At 37.3% G+C, this 21,167-nt stretch overlaps 1 protein-coding gene and 1 pseudogene across 6 annotated transcripts in view; one reads left to right on the forward strand and one right to left on the reverse strand.

Annotated features, from left to right (window-relative positions):
* UBR3 (ubiquitin protein ligase E3 component n-recognin 3) overlaps positions 1-21,167 on the forward strand; it is a 241,062-nt gene that overhangs the window by 19,706 nt on the left and 200,189 nt on the right. For all 6 annotated transcript variants that reach the window (XR_006296850.1, XM_043577008.1, XM_043577004.1 and 3 more), the window contains exon 2: positions 18,164-18,303. Coding sequence is in view for 5 of the 6 variants with exons in the window: in XM_043577008.1 (XP_043432943.1) it covers positions 18,164-18,303 (140 nt within the window). In the remaining variant the exon portion in view is untranslated. The remainder of the gene's footprint in view (positions 1-18,163; positions 18,304-21,167) is intronic.
* LOC122481438 lies at positions 12,613-13,821 on the reverse strand (annotated as a pseudogene).

Consider the following 21,167-nt stretch of genomic DNA (forward strand, 5'->3'; position numbering starts at 1 on the left):
TTCTGCATCTGTTGAGATTATTGTATGATTTTTATCCATCATTCTCTTAATATGGTGTTACATTGATTAATTTGCATATTTGGAACCATCTTTATATGCCAGGGGTAAATCCCTTTTGGTGTAGGATCTGATTTTTTTATGTGCTGTTGAGTTCAGTTTGCTAGCATTTTGTTGAGAATTTTTGCATCAATATGCATCAGGGATATTGGCCTGTAAGTTTCTTTTCTTTTAGTGTCTTATCAGAGTAATGTTTGCCTCGCAAAATGAAATTGAGAGTGTTCATTCCTCTTTGGTATTTTGGAAGAATTTGAGAAGGATTGGCATTAATCCTTATTTAAATGTCTGGCGGAATTCACCAGTGAAGCCATCTGGTCCTGGGCTTTTTTGTCTGGGAGGGATTTGATTACTGATTCAGTCTCTTTATGTTATTGGTCTGTTCAGATTTTCCGTTTTTTTTCATTGATTCAGTCTTCAGTGGTTGTATGTTTCTAGGAATTTATCCATTTCTTCTAGATTGTCAAATTTTTGGTATTTAATTGTTTATAGTAGACTCTTATCCTTTGTATTTCTGTGCTACTAATTGTAATTTCTTCTCTTTCATTTATAATTTTCTTAATTTGAGTCATCGTTCTTTTTCTGTTGATTAGTCTACTTAAAGATAGGTCAGTTTTGTTTATCTTTAAAAAAAACCAACTCTTAGTTTTGTTGTTCTTTTCTATTGGTTTTCCATTTTTAATTTCATTTATTTCTGCTCTGTTCTGTTTTCTTCCTTCTGCTTTGGGCTTTGTTCTTTCTTTTTTTCCCTCTTGATCCTTGACATGTCGAGGTAGGTTGTTTATTTGTAATCTTTCTTTTTCCTTAATGTAGGCATTTATAGCTATAAATTTCCCTCTTATATCTGCTTTTTCTGCATCTTGTAGGTTTTAGTTTGGTTTGTTTCCATTTTCATTTGTTTCAAGATATTTTTTAATTTTCCTTTCTTTTTCGATCTGTTGGTTGTTCAGGAGTTTATTGTCTAATTTCTGTGTATTTGTGAGAATCCCAGTTTCTCCCCTGTTATTGATTTTTAGTTTTATAGTTTTCATTGTGTTCAGAAAAGATGTAATTTCAGTTTCTTAAATTTGTTAAGACTTGTTTTGTGGTCTAACATATGATCTTTTTAGGAAAATGTTCTGTTTTGAGATGAATGTGTATTCTGTCACTGTTGGATGGAATGTTCTGTATGTGTCTGTTACATCTGTTTGGTTTATAGTGTTGTTCCCATCTGCTGTTTCCTTATTAATTTCCTGTCTGGATGATCTATCCATTGTTGAGAGTGAAGTATCACAGTTTCTTATTATATTATTGTGTTGCTGTTTATTTTCCTTTTAGAGCGAGAGAGAGTGAGAGCACACAAGTGGGGGAAAAGGGCAGAGGGGGAGAGAGAGAGAGTGAGAGACAGAGAGAGAGAGAGAGAGAATCCTAAACCCCAATGTGGGGCTTGCTCCCAGGATCCTGGGATCATGACCTGAGCCAAAATCAAAAGTCAGATGCTCAACCAGCTGGCCCACCCAGGTGTCCCTCTTTTGCCTACTTTCTAATTGAATTGTTTTTTTTTTGTTTGTTTGTTTTTTACAGTTGAGTTTTGAGATTTCTTAATATATTCTAGATACTTGTCTTTTGTCAGATATGTGGTTTTGATAACTTAATGATAATGTGTCTCAATGTAGACCTTTTGGGACTAAACCTACTTAGGGACTTTAGGGCCTCCTGAGTCTTGGTGTTCTTTTATTTCCCCAAATTTGGGATGTTTTCAGCCATTATCTCTTTATTTAAAAAATTTTTTTTAAGTTTATTTTGAGAGAGAGAGAGAGAGAGAGAGAGAGAGAGAGAGAGAAAGGCACAAGCTGGAAGGGGCAGAGAGAAGGAGAGATAGAATCCCAAGCAGACTGCTCCATCAGCACACAGGCCCATGTGGGGTTCAAACTCACAAACTGTGAGATCATGACCTGAGCTGAGATCAAGAGTCAAATGCTTTTTTTTGTTAAAAAATATATTTTTAAAAATATATTTTAAAGAGAGAGAGACAGACAGATAGACAGACAAAGTGCAAATGGAGGAGGTGCAGGGAGGGAGGAAGACACAGAATCTGAAGCAGGCTCCAGGCTCTGAGCTGTCAGCACAGAGCCCAACACAGGGCTCAAACTCATGGACCGGGAGATCATAACTTGAGCCGAAGTGGGACGCTCAACTGACTGAGCCATCCAGGCGCCCCTAGAGCCAAATGCGTAACTAACTGTGCCACCTAGGCGTCCCAGCCATTATTTCTTTAAATAGACTTTTGGTCCCCTTCTCTCTGTCCTCCTTTTGTGATTCCCATAATGATGTATGTTGTTTGTTTGAGTCGTGTCTTATGAGTCCTGTAGCTTTCTTCATTCTTTCTTATTCTTTTTTCCTCTTGGCTCTGCTGACTGGAGATTTCAAATGACATGTCTTGTGTTTATGAATTCTTTCCTGGTGAAGTCTGCTATTGAATAGTTCTGTTGAATTTTTCAGTTCAGTTATATTCTTCAGCTCTAGAATTTCTGTTTTTTAAATGATTTTCATTTCTTCTTGAACTTATTCTGTTCATGTATTTTCCCTGTATTTTTGCTTATTTTCTATCAGGGTTTTCTTGTAGTTCACAAAACTTATTTAAGAGGATTATTCTGAATTCTTTGTCATTCAGTTCATCTCCATTTCTTCATAGAGGAACCTTATTGATTTCCTTTGGTGGTTTCAGGTTTACCTGATTCTTCTTGATCCTTCTATCCTTATGTTGGTATGTGTGCATTTGAGGAAGTGGTCTCCTTTTCCAGTCTTTACATGTTCACCTTGGTAGGGAAAGATTTTCTTCATTCACCTCAGCCTGGGATTCTGAATGGGCCAGCTGATACTATTCATTGGCAAGCAGCACTTCAGGGTGTCTGGTTGGGTGGAGCCACTGCCTGTGCTCTTAAGTTGAGAGGGGTCCCCTGGCTGGGTTTTACTGTCAGATGAGTCTGCATTCAGGTGGGGCTGCTGGCTGGGTTCTGTGGTCAGGCAGGGCCATTGGCTGGGCTCCATAATAATCTCTGGTTGGCCAGGTAGTGTAGCTAGTTGGACTCTGTGATTGGGTGGGGCCACAGGCTAGGTCCTTAATCAGCCCTGATTGGGTGGGTCCCTAGGCTATGCTCCCTGGCTAAGTGCCAGTCTTTGTGTCCTGCTTGGTAGAATTTTTTGAATTCACCTCCTTTAAAAATTTTTTATTTTATTTTATTTTTCTCTTTGATTGTTCAAGCTGTTGAAAACTATGAGGGTTATAATATTTTATTATTTTGGCTATACTTCATCTTACAGCTTAACTCTTTCATCTGGACACCATATGAAAATTCTTTCTTTGTACCTTGAAAAAATGTTCTCGTAGGTTTTGTGAAAAAGTTCTAGATCAGAAATTAGGCAATCCTGACTCTAATTCCTTGAATTACTGGGTGAAATATAAATGCATTTATACTTTTAATACAATATTGCCAAATTGTCCTCATATTTGGTATGTTAATTTACACTCTTCTCCGTCAGTACAATGAGAATATCCATTGCTTTAGTACTTAGCCAAGCACTAAACATGGTCCATGCATTGTTTGCAGGTGTGTAAATTTTCAAATTTTTAAGGATTTTTAACCCTATGTCTGTTACTGATTTCCATTTTAATTGCTTTGTGGTCTGAGAACATAGTTTGTGTAATGTTCATTTAAAATGTTTCAATACCATAAAGTGGTAAGATCCATATACCATTCGTTGATATTTTTTGCTTGTCAGTACTGAAAAGCCATCAGTCTGGTTTGGACTAATTTCAGTGCTGGCCATAAGGTGGGCTCCATTGTGTATTTAGGCAGTTGTGTCCCATTGAGGGAGTATATTAGCTTGCTGCCATAACATAATACCATAGACGGGGGCTTAAACAGTAGAAATTTATTTTTCACAGTTCTGGAGCCTGGAAGTCCAAGATCAAGGTGCTGGCAGGTTTGGTTTCTACTGAGGCTTCTCTCCTGGGCCATAGATAGCTGCCTTAACCCTGTATCTGCACATGGTCTTTCCTGTGTGTATGTGTGTAACCCTGGTGTCTCTTTCTCTTCTTTTTTTTTTTTTTATGTTTATTTTTGAGAGACAGAGTACGAGTGGGGGAGGGGCAGAGAGAGAGGGAGACACAGAATCTGAAGCAGGCTTCAGGCTCTGAGCTGTAAGCACAGAGACCAATGCAGGTCTTGAACCCATGAGCCATGAGATCATGATCTGAGCTGATGTCAGACGCTCAAACAACTGAACCACCCAGGCGCCCCTATTTTTCTCTTCTTTTTTTTTTTTTTTTTCAACGTTTATTTATTTTTGGGACAGAGAGAGACAGAGCATGAATGGGCGAGGGGCAGAGAGAGAGGGAGACACAGAATCGGAAACAGGCTCCAGGCTCCGAGCCATCAGCCCAGAGCCCGACGCGGGGCTCGAACTCATGGACCGCGAGATCGTGACCTGGCTGAAGTCGGACGCTTAACCGACTGCGCCACCCAGGTGCCCCCCTATTTTTCTCTTCTTATAGTGACACTAGTTGTATTGGATTAGGGCTCCACTCTATGACTTCACTTAACCTTAGTTACCTCCTCAAAGGTCCTGTCTCCACATACAGTCACAGTGGGGGTTAGGACTTCAATGTATGAATTTTTGAGGGTCACAGTTCAGTAGGAAGAAGAGGATGGAGAGTGGGTATATTGACATGTATGTTGGTAAACATATACAGTGTAGATCATTTGAAAAGGTCTGTGTGTTTGACTACATAATTCTGTCAGTCAGTAATATCCTAGTACTTCTTAAAAATGATAAAAGGTATTTATTAGGATATATTTTATGAACAATGGAATGAGCTTCTAGCTGTTGTAGTTTGTAGTGTTCTATTATTGTTGGTTAGGTCTAGTTTGTTGATAGTGTTTTTGGTAGTTATCTATCACTGTGTAACAAATCACTCTGAAACTTAGAAGCTTCAAACAATAAAAATTTGTCATCTCATAGTTTCTGTGGACTAGGGATTTGGAAGTGGCTTATGTGGGTTGTTTTGGCATAGTGTCTCATGGGGTTGTAGTAAAAACCTTGGCTGGGTTTATAGTCTTCCAGGGACTGGAAGATCCACCTTCAATGTGGGTCACTCACATGACTGTTGACAGGAGGATCAGTTTCCTGCCATGTGGGCTTATCATAATATTGCTTGAAAAATTTCCTTTAATATTTCTTATGGTACAGGTATGATAGCAATGAATTTTCTGTGGAAAGATTTTGTCTGGAAAGTTTTCATTTACCTTCAGTTTTGAAGGGTGTTTTCTTTGAGGTAAGAATTCTAGAGTCACAGGTTTGCTTTTTTAATTCTAGCGCTTTAAATATGGTTCTACATTGTGTTCTGATTATGCAGTTCCTGTTGAAAAGTCTGCCGTCCTTTATATTTTTGTTGCTCTGTACATAATGGGTCATTTTCTTCTGGTTGCTTTGAAGATTTTCTTTTTATTTATTTTTTTTTAATGAAAAAAATTTTTTTTTACATTTATTTATTTTTGAGAGACAGAGACAGAGAGAGACAGAGCACAAGTGGGAGAGGGGCAGAGAGAGAGGGAGTCACAGAATCCAAACCAGGCTCCAGGCTCCGAGCCATCAGCAAAGAGCCCGATGTGGGGCTCAAACTCACGAACCGTGAGATCGTGACCTGAGCTGAAGTTGGACGCTCAACTGACTGAGCCACCCAGGCGCCCCAAAGATTTTCTTTTAAAAAAAAATTTTTTTTAATGTTTATTTTTGAGAGAGACAGAATGCGAGTGGGTTAGGGGCAGAGAGAGAGGGAGACACAGAATCCAAAGCAGGCTCCAGGCTCTGATCTGTCAGCACAGAGCCCGACGCAGGCCTCGAACTCATGAGCTGCGAGATTATGACCTGAGCTGAAGTTGGACACTTAACCCGACTGAGCCACCCAGGCGCCCCACTTTGAAGATTTTCTTACCACTGGTTTTCAGCAGTTTGATTATGAAGTGCCTTTGTATGGCTTTAAAAAAAGTTTATTCTGGTTGGGATTTGATGAGTTCTTGGATCTGTAATTTTATGGTTTTCAGCAAATTTGGGGAAACTTCAGCCATTCTTCAGATATTTGTGTTTTCTTCCCTCCTCCCCTTTTTGGGTTTCCAGGGTAATGCAAGACTGCTTGTTATTGTCACTCTTCACATAAGTTTTGTTTATGTTCTCAGTCTCTGTGCTTTATTTTGGATAGTTTCTTATTTTTTTAATAATTTTATTTATTTATTTTAGAGAGGAGAGGGAGCGTGCACGCATGTGCATGGATGAGCGGGGGAGAGGGGCAGTGAGAAAGAGGGAGACAATCTTCAGCAGGCTCCATGCTTAGCACAGAGCCTGACACGGGGCTCAGTCCCATGATCCTGGGATCATGACCTGACCTTAAGTTAAGAATCAAATGCTAAACCAACTGAGCCCCCCCAGACGCCCCATTTCTTATTGTTAGGTTAGTTAAATATCTCATCTTTTTTTTTTTTCTAGTGTCTAATCTACTGTTATCCTGTGTGGTGTATTTTTCATTTCTGATATTTTTCATCTGTAGAAGTTTGATATGGGTCTTATTTATAAGGTGTGAGGAGATTACTCCTCCCCTGAATCATTGCTGGTTACTCAATTCATCTCAGTATCATTCATAATAAACCATGTTTTCCTCATAGATTGAAATCTGCCTTGTCATGAATTAAATTCCATATGGATTTGATTCTGTATTTGGATTCACAATAATTAATTTGTCCATTGATACACCTTTTTATGTACCATTACCACATTGTTTCCTTTCTGCCCTCGAGCATTCAATATGATTTATTTACTATTTTAATACTTTAATACATGTACATCTCTAATTTTGCTGTCTTCTAATTTACTGTACATCTCTAATTTACATGTCTTCTAATTTACTGTACATCTCTAATTTACATGTCTTCTAATTTACTGTACATCTCTCTCTAATTTACATGTCTTCTGATCCTATATGCACACTGTGACTGAATTTAGAACTTAGAGTTTTCATAAATATTTTGCTTTTGTTTTGGTAGTACTTTAGGCCTCACCAAATAATATTAAATCTATATAGATGGAATTTGTTTTCTTTATTTCTAATAATTTTAGACATGAGATGAATTAATACTTTAAGCTGTACAAATTAGAGATGTAGAACTGTATATCTAGAGAAATGGCATAAGAACACATATAGGTGAATTTGGAACTGAATTTCTGACCTAACTTCACCTTTCTTTACTTTATGTTTTATTTAATTATATTTATCATTAATGTCTATTACTGTCTTCTAAAAGGTAAGCTCCCTAAAAGCTGTCTACCACAGTTTTGATTATTTTAACCTTAAAGTAAGTTTTAATATCTGGTAAAGCTATTTTATTATTACTCTTATTGTTCAAAATTTTCTTAGCCTTTCTTTTCCATAGGAATCTCAGAATGACCTTGTTTATTCCTTACTGGTATTTTTACCGATAAATATATAGGTCAATTTAGTGGAAACCATATATCTTTACGGTATGTCTTTTGTGATCTTTAGGAATTTTTTTTTTTAAAACAATTTTACTAGTTAGGCATGTCATTTAGTGTTTCTGAGGTTTCGCCATCTGTAAAATGAAGAGAACAGTTTATTTCAAGGGCTTTTAATATGGGATGCCTGTCTTTCCAGGGGTCTTTGTGAATTACCTTAAATTATATGCAGAATAGTGTATATGTGTGTAATTTGTGCTAAATTGGGAATGGGATGTATATGCCACAGTCTGATTTTTAGGGGAGCTTATCTTAGATGCTTTTCTAAGTTTTGAAATACGTGCTTGAGTTATTTGAATTGGCCTTTTCTTACTGTCCTAGCCTCCCCCCCCCCCCCCCCCCCCCAACTAAGTCTTAATAATTTGCAAATGGACCACCAGGAATCTCTGGTCCTTTTTTCTTTCTTCCCCTTTCTCCTCTCTGGTTCTGTCCACTCCCTTCCCATCCTGTCTCCTCCCTTCTCTCAGAATCCTGGAATTCCGCTTTTAGTCATTTAAACTCAGTATCTTAGGAGTCACAAGGAGAGTTTCTGGGATACTGGGAATGTTTTGTTTCTAGATCTAGTTGGTTACATAGGTGTGCTGTTTGTGATACTTCACTGAGCTGCACTTATTTTTTTGGAAATTTTCTGTCAGTTATATTTCAATGAAAAATTTTTAAAAGTTGAGGTAAAATAAAATTTGGAGATGTTGTTTTATTAACTGTTTCTGTAGTTCTGTTCAACCTTTCTATTATTGCCATAACATCCTGTTCCACTAAGGAATATTTAATCGTCTTAATCATTCAAAACTGCTGGATTCTTTGAAGAAAGTATCTGTGACCTGTGAGCTGCTATTGTGAACACATTACTTTCTGCCTCATTTTTTCTTTGGAGCCATACCAGTTGTCTAGAAAGGCCTCTTCCTGTTCACTTGGGGAGAGATCTTTCATACCTGTTTATACGCAGTTGGCTTTTGTCAGACCTCTTGACAATATACCTACAGAGCTTGGTGTGCCTAGCCTAGCTTCTTTATGTCATTTGGCCTGTATCCTAAATATCACCTCTTCAGAAAGGCCTTCCATTTCAAACCCAATTTAAAGGAGCCTGGTAGACACATTCTGTAAATCATGCCATCAAATTATTTTTGCAGAGCTTATTATTCATATTTATGTTTTTGTTTCTCTCTCTGTCATCTTCTACTCACTCCCCCAGTAGAAAGTTAGCTCCATGGGAGCAAGGCCCCTGTATTCCTGGGGCCTAAGTTGTCAGTGTCAGGCATACAGTGGTTCTTTAAAATATAATTGAAAAGCTCGTATTATTAAATGGGTGTCTAGTCCTTTTTGTTGTTGTTGTTCACAGGAAGTCTGGTTATTTTTTAACTGGATGCCCTTGAAATCATCTTGGTGTTCTATTATTAGATTCATTCATTTCCTCAAGTCTTCATTGAACACTTGCTATGTAATATGTAAGATGCTTTAGTTCCCACACTATGATCAGTTTGAAATATGAAAAACAATTTTGTCGATCTTATAATGTGTTATACCAGTATTGCACAGTCTTACGTTATTTTAACTAGCTCACAGAGCTTGGTCCTTAAGTCTTCTGGCTATTAATTTTTTCAGTCAATAGCCATCTGATATACTCCTGTAATCCCAGTCCCCAGGTTGCTTAGACCACTCTTGTTCCTTGGGCATAGTTAGTTCAAGGTTGAAATTTCACTCTTTGATGCCACTTGACACTGTTCAAATTGTTCTTCACTGGCCCAGTAGCACTTTTGAATTCATTTCTTTTCTACATGGAAAGTGTCTAAGAGAGCTTTCTGTGCCCTCCTTCATCTAGTCTTTTCTCTTTTCCTGCTTTTCAACTGTCAAGTTTTTTATTGCATCCTTTAGTGTATGTGTTCCCATTCTTCTTTTCTGGCTTTCCTTTCATCTGTTGTTTGTTCTTCATATTTATCCTTGTAGGCAGTGTAATTAAATTATCTTCGATCACCACTTGTCTAACCTGTCACACAGGCCAGACTTTTTTTTTTTTAAGCTTTTAAAAATAGAAATCTTTCCTTGATTTTGCTTATTAGATTTTGTGTGTCACAGCTGAAAGATGTTCTGAAGTTCATATTTATCTTTATCTTTATGAAGCAGGTGCTTGAGTCTGGTGCCTTAAACTACTTGGCCATCTTGACACAACCTTATTTATCTTTAATGTTTATTTATTTTTCAGAGACAGAGAGACAGAGTGAGAGTGGGGGAGGGGCAGAGAGAGAGGGAGATATAGAAGCAGGCTCCAGACTCTAGGCTGTCAGCAAAGAGCCCGACATGGGGCTCGAACCCATGAACCATGAGATCATGACCTGAGCCGAAGTCGGACACTTAACTGACTGAGCCACCCAGGTACCCCAACCATATTTACCTTTAAAATAAAGGTTTGGACCTTAAGATACAGTACTTCCTAACCTTTTTCATAGTATGCTAGACATGGAAATGATATTTGGATGGGCCACAGAAGCAATTGAGGAGGCTGCTCCGACCCTGCCCATCTGTCTGCCTTGAGGACTGAGGAAATCTGTATCTCTCTATACTGTAATCTGTTGACCTAACATTAAGGATAGATAGGCTTCAGCAGTGTGTGACCACTCTGTTTTGTGGTCCTTCTTTCTTCCTTTTTTTAATATGGTTTTTTAAAAAACTTTTCTTATGTTTTATATTTGAGAGAGAGTGAGACAGAGACAGAGAGCCAGAGATGGAGACAGAATCTGAAGCAGGCTCCAGGCTCCGAGCTGTTAGCACAGAGACAGACGTGGGGCTCAAAGTCATGAGCAGTGAGATCATGATCTGAGCTGAAGCCAGATGCTTAAATGATTGAGCCACCCAGGCACCCCTGTATATATTTTTCTTAAGAAAGAGTTATAACTTTCATTAGATTCTCAAAGGAGTCTATGAATCCAGAAATGTTCAGAATTAAAACTGTAAATTGTAGAACTAAAACCAAATGAATGACATAACTTATTGTTTGTTTGCTTTTAGTGTAAATCTTTTCCTTTTGATTACAAAGTTATGCATGTGTTTGTTACACAAAATTCAAATATTATAGGTAGAATTAATGTAGAAGTCAGAGTGTGTTATATATTGTATTCCTGGTTAATTTCCACCAATTAATATTCCTGGTTAATATTCCACAGATACATGTATTTGATATAAATATTTTTTTCTTACACGTATTAACATTTTCTTTCCTATTCTTTCTCCAAAATTTTAATTATAAAGATATTACAATATGTATACTATTATGTAGTTCATTTCTCTATCTTAGATATGATTCTACTTCAGTACTTGTTGATCTACCTCATTCTCTTTAACAAATATAAAGTATTTTATGGATCTGCCATAATTTGGATAACCTTTATTACTGAACACGAGTTGTTTCTAGCTTTTTTTTTTTTTTTTTTTTTTTTTTGCATTGCAAACATCTTTGTAGATACTGTCTTAAAAATTTAGGAGTATTTCTGTGTAATAAATTCCTAGAAGTAGAAATGCTAGGACAGGGTATGAACACTTAAAGTTTTTTTAAAATTAAATTTTTATTTTAATTCCAGTATAGTTAACATACGATGTTAAAGTTTCAGGTGTACAATATTGTGATTCATTACTTCCGTACGATACCTGGTGCTAATCACAACAAATGTACTTCTTAATCCTCATTACCTATTTCACCCATCTCCCCAGCCACCTCCCTTTGATAACCATCAATTTGTTCTCTACAGCTAAAAGTCTGTTTCTTTGTTTGTCTCTTTCTCTCTCTCTTTTTTCCTTTGCCCTCTGCCCATTTGCTTTTTTTTTTAAATTATACTCATGTTTATTTTAATTCAAATTTTCACAGGTTAAAAGATTGCATTTTATTAGAATCAATTTATAGGCAGTTTGCAGCAATGATTTCTCATGAAAAAAAAAAGAGACGATAATCACTCAGATTTTGGATGTGAATGAAACCTCTTCCGGGGCGCCTGGGTGGCTCAGTTGGTTGAGCGTCTGACTTTGGCTCAGGTCTTGATCTCTCGGTCTGTGAGTTCGAGCCCTGAGTTGGGCTTTGTGCTGACAGCTCAGAGCCTGGAGCCTGCTTCGGAGACTGTGTCTCCCTCTGTCTCTGCCCCTCCCCTGCTCATGCTCTGTCTCTCTCTCTCTGTCAAAAATCAATAAACATTAAACAAAAAAAAAAATTAAAAAAAAAAAAAACCTCTTCCTGCAAACCATGGAGATGTTCCTACCAATCTAATAGCAGGAGTTGAATAAAGACATGACATCTTATGTTGTGCCCAAAATGTAGGGTAAGGCTTGAAGCTGCAGGTAGCATATGTTCTCATAAATGCAAGATGCAAGTGCCGCTCACTCTAGCATTCACAGACACACCACATATGTGTCCAATGGCTCATTACTGTCTGGCAGTGATGAACTTAGCACACACTAACAGGAAGGGCTGTCCCCTTTACAAGTGAATGGATCCAGGCAATTCTTTATGAAAATGGTAAGGTTTGGGGCACCTGGGTGGCTCAGTCAGTTAAGCATGTTGACTCGATTGTAGCACAGGTCATGATCCCATGCTTTACGGGATTGAGCCCCGTGTTGGGCTGCACGCTGACAGCTCAGAGCCTGCTTGGGATTCTCTCTCTGCCCCTCCCCACGCTCACACTCCTTCTCAAAATAAACATTAAGAAGAAAATGATAAGGTTCAGAAAAATGTTTGCTTCAAGAGTTATAAAACTTGTTAGAAAATACACAGAATGAACAGCATATAAAAGGGAACTAGTTCTCAATGGAGGAATCTACTCTTATTATAACTAGTGTAAATAATTACTTCAGATAGATTACAATCAAAATGCACATTGGGGGTGCATGGGTGGCTCTATTGGTTGGACCTCTGACTCTTGATTTCAGCTCAGGTCATAATCCTGGGGCTGTGGGATCGAGCCCCGTGTCAGGCTCCGCAATGACAGTGCAGAGCCTGCTTAGGATTCTGTCTCTGTCTCTCTGTTTTTCCTCTCCATGTGTGCATGTGTTCTCTCTCACTCTGTCTCTAACATTAAAAACAAAACAAAACAAAAAACCCCCACATCGAACGGACTATGCTGTATGAGGGAATGTCTGACCAGAGAACATTCCATGGGTGCTTGGGGGGCTGCTGGTACATTGCTTACAGGGTTTCTTCGCAGAGGCAGAGAAACTGTGCCTCACTCGTATTTGCAATGTCCTTCTTCAGTCTTCTTGCCAAGCTTATTCTCTGCTACCAACTTCTTCAAGGACAGGCTGGGTTGAAGCAAAGGGTTCCATTTCATGCCACCTGTCCATGATAAACTTTGTAGTATCCAGCCCTATGTAATCAAGCTCAAATGGGCCCATGGAGTAACCAGCTCCTAGCTTCATAGCAGTGTTGATATCTTCCTTTGGATGCGTTGCTCATTCATGCAGCCTGACTGCTTCCATGAGGTATGGCACTAGGAGACAGTTCACAGTAAACTCAGACGTGTTCTTACAAGAAACCGGATGGTTTTCCAGGGCTTTGCTGAAGTCTGTCAGAGATTCAGGTGTATTCTGGTCGGTCAGTGGTGTTTTAATGACCTCCACAAGCTTTATCAAGGGCACTGGGTTGAAGAAATGGAGTCCAGCGAATCAGTCCTGTCTTATGGTGGCATTGGCTATGTTTGTAGACTGCAGAGAGGAAATGTTGCTGGCAAAGATTGTACGTTCAGAGGCAAACTTGTTCAACCTCTTGAAGAAGTCATTCTTCATCTTTAAATTCTCCAGAATGGCCTCTACCACCAAGTCCATGCTGTGGACTATGGATGCTGCATCCATGCTGGTTGATATGTTGCTCAGGGTCTTCTCCACAAATTCATCACCTGCCTTGGGGTTTTATGCAGACTTCTTCTCTGCCACTTTCCTAAGGCTTTCCTCAATCTCATTTCTAGATTTTGCCAGCATGTCCTCTGTCTGGTCCACCAACACCGTTGTGGCCAGTTGCTGCAGCAACCTGGGTGATGTCAGTGCCCATCATCTTGCTGCCAGTAACCAACATGTAGTTGATGATGATTTTCTTCACGGAGGCTGAGGTAGCAGATGAGGAGCACACAGAGTACACAAATTGCCAGGTTATGAAAACCATGCTGCAGAGATGAAGGCAAAGGTGGGAACCACGACAAGACCCACCAAAGCTTTTTTCCGCTCATTTGCTTTTGAACACTAAAAGTTATAGTAAATTTTGCTAGAGCGGGATTTTATAGAAACGGGATCTATATACACTTCCGTGTATACGATAACAAACATTTCTGAATGTACTTTCCAACAATGAATTAGTAAAGTGAACTTTCCCCAGTCCTCAAGATGAAAAAGACTTTTGTGTTATCAAAATTTTCAAACATACACAAAGATAAAGACGAGAACATTGAACCTCCGTGTATACCCATCACTGGACTCAACATTTACCAAGATTTTTGTCACATTTGCTACATTTGTTCTTTTCTTCTGTTTTTCTAAGATAAGGAAATTCCAAATATTGTCATCTTACCCTGACATGCTTCAGTATTACCTTTTTTTTAATGTTGATTTTTGAGAGAGAGAGAGAGAGAGAGAGAATGCTAGTGGGGGAGGGGCAGAGAGAGAGAGAGGGACAAAGGAGTCCAACAGAGGATCCAAAGCAGGCTCAGCGCTGACAGCAGAGAGCCCAATGTGGGGCTCAAACTTGCAAACCATGAGACCGTGATCTGAGCCAAAGTTTGATGCGCAACCAACTGAGCCACCCAGGCGCCCCCAGTATTTATATTTAAAAAATTCAAATAATTCCTTTCTTTTAAGCATTTTTTAGCTTTTTAGTACAGAAAATTTCAAACATATATAAAGGCAATGCACATAATGAACCCAACTACTATGATCTTTTATTCGGAAAAAGCTCCTTCAGTGACATTTTTTATTTAAAGACCAATTAAAACTACATTCATTTGACTTGGTGCCTTAAATATGTGAATGGAATACTTACTGGCTTTGATATTGGCCCACATTCTATTTAATGAGCACAACATAATGAAACCTCATGTATCCATCTCCCAGTTTCAACAACTAACAACTTCTAGTTGGTCTTTGGCATACTCCCACCTAATTCAGTTCACCCCACTGTGTTATTTTGAAGCAAGTCTCATATATATAGCATTTTATCTGTAAGTATTTCTATAGATATATCTCGAACACAAGACTTCCTTTTCCCATGATAACGGCAATGATGCTACTGTCCTACCTACATAAAATAATTCCTTAGTATCACCAAATACCCATGCATATTTTCCTACATAATCACAATGCTGTTATCACACCTAATAAAATTATCTAATGAACTAATGAACTGTTATGTTACCCAGTTCATAATTAGATCTCCCTGATTGTATAAAAAAATACCTTTGTAAAGTTGGTTTGTTAGGATTGGTTCATGTATTATGTTTATTGGATCTCTAAAGGTTTTTCAAACCTAGAGTGGTCCTTCTACCTTCTTTCTCCTCTTGCCATGGACAGGTTGCATAAATTAAATTCATTGTCCTATATAATGGTCTACATTCATGATTTGTCTATTTGTTTTTAGGGGTGTTTTTAACTTTTTCCTTTAACCCCTATACTTCTTATAAATGGAAGTGAGCTCTAGAGACTAGGTGTCAAGTTCAGCTTGTTTGGTAAGAACTCTTCCTAAATGGTGCTGTGTGCTTCATAAGAATCACAGTGTTTGAATTTTTTTTTTTTAACTTCTTGTTATGCAAAGATTGATAAGGATGTTATCATCTAACTTCTTGTTATGCAAAGATTGATAAGGATGTTATCATCTAAATGGAAAATTTCCCCTTAAGCTTTTCTTTATAATGGCTCCACTCATATGTCAGTTATTTCACTAGATATCACAAAAAGGTTATTTTCTAGTTACTCATTTTTTATTAAAAAAATTTTTTTTTTAACGTTTATTTATTTTTGAGACAGAGAGAGACAGAGCATGAACAGGGGAGGAGCAGAGAGAGAGGGAGACACAGAATCTGAAACAGGCTCCAGGCTCTGAGCTGTCAGCACAGAGCCGGACGCAGGGCTTGAACTCACGGACTGTGAGATCATGACCGGAGCCAAAGTCGGACACTTAACCGACCAAGCCACCCGGGAGCCCCAACTCATTTTTTATTTTAATATAATTCATTGCTTTGGTTATTAGAGAACTTGAGCATCTTTTCATTTGTTTATTGGCCATTCAGCAGGGTTTTTTTTTGGTGAATTGTTCATGACCTTGGCTGCTTTTTCAACGTTTATTTTTTTGGGGACAGAGACAGAGCATGAACGGGGGAGGGGCAGAGAGAGAGGGAGACACAGAATCAGAAACAGGCTCCAGGCTCCGAGCCATCAGCCCAGAGCCTGACGCGGGGCTCGAACTCACGGACCGCGAGATCGTGACCTGGCTGAAGTCGGACGCTTAACCGACTGCGCCACCCAGGCGCCCCTTGGCTGCTTTTTCTATTGAATTGTTTTCTTTTTCTTACTGTTTTTAAGAGTTCTTAATCAAAGATACTAATCTTTAGTGTGTTTTGCCTCTTGTAAATATATTTTTTAATTTGTAATTTGTCTTCTGTATAGAAGTTATTGATTTATGTAGTTAATTTTTATTTTACATTTATGGCTTTTGGCTTAAACTTGGTTATGCTTTCTGTACTTTGAGGTAATGTAGGCGGAATAGTTTATTTTTTTCCTCGTAACTTTTTTCACTTTAGATGTGTATGAAATATATTTTGTATGTAGTGTAAGATAAGAATAACACTTACTTCCTGCATATATAAGTAATCAATTGTCCTAAAGCAATTTGTTGAATGTCTTCTCCCTACCACATTGAATTGAAATGCCGTATTTGTTATATTAAATTCACAGGTTTACATGGTCTGTTTCTATACTCCATTGTGGTCCTTTGATGATATTTTATTACTACAGTTTTTTTTTTTAATGTTTATTTATTTTTGAGACAGAGAATATGTCGGGGAGGGGCAGAGAGAGGGAGACACAGAATCCAAAGCAGGCTCCAGGCTCTGAGCTGTCAGCACAGAGCCCCACGCGGGGCTCGAACTCATCAAGCGTGAGATCATGACCTGGAGTCGGACGCTCAACCCACTAAGCCACCCAGGCACCCCATTATTACCACAGATTTTTAATTATAATAGCTTTGTAGTATGCTTTAAGGTTTAAATCACTATCATTAATCATATTTCTCACAAGTTTTACAGATTTTTTCCTATACATTTGCTCTTCCATTTAAACTTCAGAATTAGTGGTTAATCCCATTGTGATTTAACTGTAATGGTATCAAGCTTGGTGGCACTGATTTAAAAGATAATAAAATTAGGGGAGCCTGGTTTAAGTGGTTAAACATCTGACTTCAGCTCAGGTCATGATCTCGCAGTTCCTGAATTTGAACCCCAGTTCCTGAATTTGACAGCTCTCTGCTGTCAGCACAGAGGGTCCTATGGATCTTCTGTCTGCCCCTCCCCACCTCTCCCCCACTTGTGGGTGCATGTACTCTTTCTCTCTCAAAACTAAATATTTAAAAAAAATTAAAAAAAAAAATTTTTTTTTTTAACGTTTATTTATTTTTGGGACAGAGAGAGACAGAGCATGAACGGGGGAGGGGCAGAGAGAGAGGGAGACACAGAATCGGAAACAGGATCCAGGCTCTGAGCCATCAGCCCAGAGCCTGACGCGGGGCTCGAACTCACGGACCGCGAGATCGTGACCTGGCTGAAGTCGGACGCTTAACCGACTGCGCCACCCAGGCGCCTCTAAAAAAAAAAAAAAAAAAATTTTTTTAAATTATATTTTCCATTTGAGAATGTAGTTTTTCTCTATTTAGATCTTTTATGCTTTTCAGGTGAGATAGGTTTTGCATTCTTTCTAATAAGTTTGTTTCTAGATATTTTATATGTTTAGTGTGGTTATTCTGTATTGTCACAAAATACCTTATTTGTGATCATTTGGATTGTGAATACAGAATAGTTTGCTTCATTTTTGTTCAAGTATATCAATCATACTTTAAAATAAGTATAAACAAGATTAGAAGGAATGTATATACTTAAGTGTACTATATTAATTTTTCAAATAAACTAAGTATTTCTATCACTTATGTATTCATTAATACAATAAATTAGAAATAATTAAGGAATAGAAAATGCAAATTCTTAGGAAATGATGTTTCTACTTAATGGTTTTATAAAGAGTGGAAGTAACAAAGTAGTATGTAAAAGTAATAAATTGCAGTTAAAAATATTAAATCCTGTAATGAGATTTTCTTTTTATATTCTAGTTGGAACCTAGCGAGTGTAGTCTTTTATTAGGAGGAAATCCCCCTCAGCCACATTTTTGATTTAAAGACTCATTTACAGTCTTTTAACATGGTACCTTGATAAGAATCATATTGGCCTGCATTCTGTTTATGGATGTTGTAAATATAGTGATAATATGTTTCTGGCAGATTAGATATCACTGTTAATTTTTTTTCTTTTTCATATTACAGGTTTTGCAAAAGGCATCAAATTAAATCAAGTTCAAATATTCCCTGTGTCCCCAAAGACTTACTGATGATGTCTGAATTTGTTCTTCCAAGATTTATTTTTTGTCTTATTCAGTACTTAAGAGAAGGCTATAATGAACCAGGTATGTTTAGTCTACTCTTTGTTAGTAGTCTTTTTGAGTTTCCTATTAACAGAATTTGGTATGAATAATGAGGTGAATTTTTTTCAGATATCATTTTTTTTGTTTACCGTGTTTTATGACAAGACTATGAAATACAGATGCTAAATAAAAACATACTTTAGTATATACATCAATTATATAACCTAACAGATACCTTATAATCTTATAACCTTTTAGTAGGCACAGTTTAGAACTTTCTGTTCCTGGGGTCATAGATATGTTGAATCAAACTTAGTTGGCCTTTTGCGGATGAGGAAATGATCATTTTATGGGGTTAAAGTGACTTTACGATTATATTGTGCTATAACAGAATTAAGAAGTCCTGGAAATGTGTGACTTTAACTTAGATTTTTAGAAGATAAACTACTTTTTCACCAGTTCTCTTTCTCTCTTTTTTTTGTAGATGTCTATATATTTTTATTCACCTCCATATATAACAACTTATGAGAGAAATTGCTCACTCCCATCTTACAGGTAGAATGTATGGGTGTAAGCATCGTGATAGTATTGAAAAGAAAAAAGAAACATGTAGATATTCTTCTTGCTTTTTAAGATTTAGTCACAATCTTGATTAATATACTTTACTAAATATTTTGGATTTGGATATTATCTGTTAAAGTCGTCAGTCTGACCTTGTAAATTACAGATATCAATTAGTATGGTAATTTACCTTTCTGATAATACTTGTATTTTTATCATTTAAGGGACTACATCTTGAATTAATTTTAGAGGTTTTAAATTATGTATTTACCATAAATAATCTTAAATCCAGTTTGAAAGTATGGCACACGTTTTAATCTTCTGTCTATCCCCCATCATTGGAGTGTGAAGAAATATTTAGCATCTTCATCATTTCTAAAATACCATATTATTCTCATTGTGAGCAAACACTTATACTACTGTATTTCTACATTTTAAACAAAATCTACAATCCTTTGTTAACTACTTCCACCCCTCTCAGAGCATATGTCTTAAAATATAGGAAGAAATATTACTTTGATTTAGCCTCAAACTACCCTGTCTTTGGAATGAAGGACCTGGAGGCCAGCTGGTTATTGAACTTGCCTTTTGTGCTATTTCTCATATACTAGTTAATAGAGTTTTTGGGAATTTACATTTTATATTATGAATGTCCTATTTTATTAAAAAAAATTTTTTTTTTCCAACGTTTATTTATTTTTTTTGGGACAGAGAGAGACAGAGCATGAATGGGGGAGGGGCAGAGAGAGAGGGAGACACAGAATCGGAAACAGGCTCCAGGCTCTGAGCCATCAGCCCAGAGCCTGACACGGGGCTCGAACTCAGGGACTGCGAGATCGTGACCTGGCTGAAGTCGGACGCTTAACTGACTGCGCCACCCAGGCGCCCCATGAATGTCCTATTTTAGAAGAGTAATAGGTAGAAATCATTTATTATGAGAACTTTAAACCTTACCATTAGATCAGGGAGCAATTCACACAAAAGTACATTATGTTTATTTTTTCCTTTAGTTACCTTTAGCAGTTATAAAAGGTAGATGACCTAGGTACATAGCTTTGATAATTATTTGCTATTTATTTGCTATTTAATTTGATAATTATTTGTTTTGCAACTATGAATGGAAGCACTTTTTTGTCTTCAGATGAGCTTCATGAACTTAGGTTCATGAAGATTTCCTTTTTGTATTACGACTTGTGCTCAGCATTCATTTCTTCTTGCTGTGCCAGAAAAATTACTACATTGCTTTGTGTAGAGATCACTGTTTAAAATTAAAGAAAGGACTTGAAATCATCTAATCCAACGTAATAGAAACTCAGAGATCTTGTTGTTTGACAGATGCCTTGAGTTCCATTTCTCATTTCACTCTACAATCCTCAGACCAGTGTCAGAGCTCATCTAGAGCCTTTGCAAATGTGAATTAAATATCTGCCGTGTTACTGCATAAGTCATCGGGGAGGATATGAAGATGAATAATATATAGTATTAGTAATCCACTGAGAAAGTAAGGTTTTTTAGTTTTGGGTCTCAGGAGTCAAGAGTTACCTAAAATTTAATTCACAGATCATCTTTGAGCTGGGTTGTGAGTTCCTTGGGGGGTAGAAACTAGGTTTTATTTAGTTTTGCTTCTCAGTGCCTATCATGTAGTAGGTACTGAATAAATGTTGAATGAAATTGATATCCCCTTTCCTGGACACACAGGCCCCCCCATTAGCTCCCTTATGATGCGTCTTCTTTGCCAATTTTATCTGAGCTCTAAATCTCATTATTTATTTCTTCCTTTAAGACTCAGTTTCTCTGAAAAATCACTTTTTTTCCCCTCCTAAATATTCTTTTTCAGTTACTGTACAACTTTCTTCTCTCTTCCTCCAGCTCTACTAGACATATCTTGTCTGGTATCTTAAAACTATTTTAGTAAAAACATTCATGTTTATGAAAACAGTTATTTTTCATTTTGCTTGCTTTGACCTCCAGCTAACATGAGTTTGTATTTTTAGAATATGATAGAGGATGGGTTATTTGCTACACAGGTTTAAATTTAGAGCTGACATAATTTTGTTCTAATATTCTTACACTACTCTCAATATTATTTGGTTTCAAAATGTCCTGTTTTATTTTAGAGAATGATCTTACTTTTTCTTAAACACTAATTTTGAAATGATGTTATGATTACATTTATATATTTGGAAGTATAGGACCCTCAAATTGAATCCCTTTTAACCACATTAAATGCTTAATATCTTATGAAGTCATCTCTTTTCCCCATTTACCTTTTCTCAGAGAATTGAATTCCTGAGCAAGTCTACCCTAGGCTGGGCTCTGGGTGGATAACTACCTTCTAAACTGAG

This window comes from Prionailurus bengalensis, chromosome C1 (assembly GCF_016509475.1).
Source record: "Prionailurus bengalensis isolate Pbe53 chromosome C1, Fcat_Pben_1.1_paternal_pri, whole genome shotgun sequence".
In the NCBI taxonomy this organism is placed as follows: Eukaryota; Metazoa; Chordata; class Mammalia; order Carnivora; family Felidae; genus Prionailurus; species Prionailurus bengalensis.